This window comes from Nematolebias whitei, unplaced genomic scaffold, assembly GCF_014905685.2.
Source record: "Nematolebias whitei isolate Nwh7 unplaced genomic scaffold, NemWhi1 Nwh_scaf_836, whole genome shotgun sequence".
Taxonomy (NCBI): domain Eukaryota; kingdom Metazoa; phylum Chordata; class Actinopteri; order Cyprinodontiformes; family Rivulidae; genus Nematolebias; species Nematolebias whitei.
Genome location: NW_023619381.1, coordinates 1 through 3,894, shown reverse-complemented (window position 1 = coordinate 3,894; position 3,894 = coordinate 1). Strand labels below are relative to the sequence as shown.

The following is a 3,894-nucleotide window of genomic DNA, read 5'->3' as shown; positions in this document are numbered from 1 at the left end:
ACTCTGCAGGTGTTTTGAGTTAATCAGCTGATCAGAGTGTGACACCAGGTGTTTTTAATATTGAACTTTTTCACAATATTCTAATTTTCTGCTAAACAGAATTTGAGGTTTTCATTAGTTGTCAGTTATAATAATCAACATTAAAATAAATAAACATTTGAAATCTGTGTGTAATGAATGAATATAATAAACAAGTTTCACTTTTTGAATGGAATTACTGAAATAAATCAACTTTTATTTTAATTTTATGACCAGCACCTGTAAACTCATGGTGTCTCACTCTGATCAGCTGATGAGCTCCTGGACATGAGCTACAAATGTCTCGTTCCTCGAGTCCAGCCACTCCTGAACCAGAGACGACATCAGAAGCGTCTTACCTGCTGAGGAGACAAAGACCTGGACTGTCTCTCAGTGGTCCAACGTCCTCTTTTCACATGAAAGATTTATAAATCAAGGTCTCAGAGTCTGGAGGTCCAGAATCCACATTGTTCAAGTCCAGAGTGAAGTTCCACAGCCAGTGATGGTTTGGGTCCATGTCCTCTACTGGTGCTGGTCCACTGGGTTTTCTGAAGTCCAGTCCACGCAGCATCCAGCAGGACATTTTAGAGTTCTTCATGCTTCCTGCTGCTGACGAGCTTCATGGAGATGCTGGTTTCATTTCCAGCGGGACGCGGCACACCGACACCTGGTTCTGGAATCTTCTCATTCTACTTTAGCTTTCCATTATCTGTAAATTATAATCATCAGATTCACTCTTGAGGACCAAAATGTCCCCATGTCAGACAGAGAGGACACCCAGACATCTCTGACCCACAGGACCCGACGAGCCTCCACTGTGAGGGCGAGTAGTTACAGTCTAACCTGCAGTAGATGTGACCTCATATTCTCTACAGCAGTGACACACACACACACACACACAGGTTTGTTTTGCTATCTTTGTGGGGCCTTTGCATTGACTTCCATTCATTTTTCATTCATTTCTATAGCCTAACCATGACCTTTATCCATAACCTAACCATTACCAGTACATACCTAACCCTAAACCTAGCCCGTAACCCACCAACGGGACTTCTTCTTATGGGGCCCGGGCTTTGGGCCCCATAAGGAGCAGTTGGTCCTCACAATGTAGTATAAGTTGGAAAAATGGGCCTCACAAAGTAGCATAAACAAGGACACACACACACACACACACAAAGCGGTTCTGGTGGGACCCACCTTGATGAACTCCAGTTTGAGGTACTCGGCCATCTGGTAGGTCTTGCAGACCCTGAAGATGTTTCCGATGATGTCTTCTGGAGAGTAGCCCAGAGCCCACAGCTGCTCCACCACCTTGTAGGCCTCGTCGATGTTCCCCTCCACGCAGTGTCCCAGCATGCTCTTCACCAGCAGGGGGTGGGGCTCGTCGCACACCTTGAACACGTTCTCGCTGTTGATGAAGCCGAAGCCCGAGTTGGTGGACTGCAGGTTGTTCAGCGCCTGGAAACAGAACCGGTCTGAGCGAACCCGCCTTCTGTTGGACGCCCAGGCTCCAGGCTCCGCCCCCTCACCTGTCTCATGTCTCCCTGCGCTGTGAAGATGACGGCCTCCAGCCCGTCGTCGGACACGGACAGGCGCTCCTTGTCCACCACGTCCTGCAGCCGGGCCAGGATCTGTCCGTCCGTCAGCTTGGAGTAGCGCAGCACGGCGCAGCGGGACTGGATCGGCTCGATGATCTTATCGGAGGCGTTGCAGGCGAGGGCGAAGCGCGTCGTCCTGGAGTAGATCTCCATGATCCTCCTGAGGGCCTGCTGGGCTCCGTCCGTCATGCTGGAGGCACAGAGGTGGCAGCAGGTCTCAGCAGGGTCATCGGGTCACATTTAAAGAAACAGACGGTCCTGCAGGGACTCGTCTCACTGCCAGGGACTCGTCTCACTGCCAGGGACACGTCTCACCTGCAGGGACACGTCTCACCTGCAGGGACTCGTCTCACCTGTCAGCTTCGTCCAGGATGATGATCTTGTGCCGACCTTTAGGCAGCGTGACCTTCTGCTGAGCAAACATCTTGATCTTGTTCCTCACCACGTCGATGCCCCTGCAGACAGAACGCCCATCTTTAGGATTCGGGTCCGCCCCCTCCCACGTGACTCCGCCCCCACCCCTCGGCGTCTCACCTGTCGTTGGAGGCGTTCAGCTCCATCACAGCGTCCTTCATCGAGGCTCCCAGCAGAGCCCGGGCCAAACACAAGATGCTGGTGGTCTTTCCTGTGCCGGGAGGACCTGAACCACAACAGCACAGACTGGATCAGTTCTGGCATTTCACCAGGACTCTACAACCATCACACTCCCACCGCCGTGCTCGGCACTTTGAGGTGATCGAGCTCATTTGCTGTTTGTTGCTGTGCATTATGGGTAACTGTCTGACCTTTGGTCTTAACTCTTCAGAGGAAACTTTCCAAAGCCAACTTCTGCTGCCATGCTGGTTTGACCTTTGACCTGTAGAGTCTGACCTTTGGGGTGAATTCTTTGAGCTTTTTGACAAATGAGACCTTTTTCTGCTTCAAAATCTTTAAAGAACAGTCTCCGAGTAAAACGGGAAATTAAATACAGCAAAGTATTTGCTCGTGTTTTCTTCTTTCAGCTGCTCCTTCACCACAGAACGAACACTTGGTGACCGTCTGTGCACCAGATGTTCTTCTGATCAACCACAGCCCTGTAGGGCACCCAGGGGAGCAGATGCTGGGGTCAAGGGCCTTGCTCAAGGGCTAAGGGTGGAGGCAGGTGTGGTGCTTCACCTAACCCACCCACATTTTGTTGTTGTCGGCCCGGGGAGTTGAACCAGCGACCTCTGGATTCTCGGGAGTGGAACTGGATTATGTTTTAAATTATAATTCTGGTTTTGTTCGAAATTTTAAAATGTTTGGAAATTGGATTTACTTGAACTGAAGCTTTTTTTTAAAGTCTATAACAGGATTATTATTCTTAGTATAAAAACAGTCTGCTCCTCAGATAATGTTATAAATAAAATATTATTATTTTATATATGAATGTTTCTGTTCAGTGCTGTGACTCTGTTGTGACTCGGTGCTTTAGAAATAAAATGAATAAAAAACTTTGACACATTAACTCATCAGTGCATTCATATAAATTATATTTTTATTTTGTGGCACTAGCGTCGTTAATAAAGTTGAATAGGTTCAGGTCACCGTGTCAGGTGTGTGCTGTGACCCCTGCGGCTCGGTTCTGCTGCAGAACCATCGGACCCGGTCCTTCCGCCACACCGACCTGAGATGATGATGTTCGGGACGTTCCCCTCCCGGGCGAACACCTCCAGGCGGCTCACGGTCTCCTCGTTCCCCACGATCTCACTCAGCTTCAGCGGCCGGTACTTCTCCACCCACGGCAGCTCGTAGGAGCTCCGAGACGGAGGCTCCACGGCCTCCGAGTCCGTCTTTAGGCTGCTTTCCATCGGTTTCTGGCGGCTCGACGCCTCGGCCATGTCCGCGTCCATGATGTTCGCCTGAGAACCCGCGAACGGAGCAGCTTTCCCTCCCCTGGTAACTGAGCTCTGATTGGCTGAACGCCCGTCAGCGCGAAGGTGATTGGTCAATGAAATCTCGCGATATTTAAAGTCGGGAGTTAAAAAAACTTTGATAAACATCAATTAAAGTGCGAAGCTGTAAAAGTGAAAACCCCAAGAAGTTTGTTGTTTCAGCTGCTTTTATCTGTTAACTGGAACAACTTTTTATTTTAAATTTACAGCTGATTTGGGATGAGCTTTACCTGTCTAAATAATTGAAAAAATAAAAGTTGAAAAAATTTAACACAATGTGGTGCTGAGAGCCGAATGTCTGCTGAAATCAGCTGAAGACTTCAGAAACTGACTGAATGACTGCTTAAATCAGCTGAATGACTGCT

General features: G+C 48.9%; 1 protein-coding gene across 1 annotated transcript; it reads right to left on the bottom strand.

Annotated features, from left to right (window-relative positions):
* Positions 1–1,215: 1,215 nt before the first annotated feature.
* Positions 1,216–3,525, bottom strand: LOC119429392 (replication factor C subunit 2; the record flags this gene model as incomplete). Its single annotated transcript, XM_037697029.1, is given in 5 exon segments — positions 1,216–1,476; positions 1,548–1,806; positions 1,970–2,071; positions 2,151–2,256; positions 3,262–3,525. Coding segments are annotated over 5 exon segments (954 nt in total), but the record flags the coding sequence as incomplete, so codon positions are not given.
* Positions 3,526–3,894: the final 369 nt, after the last annotated feature.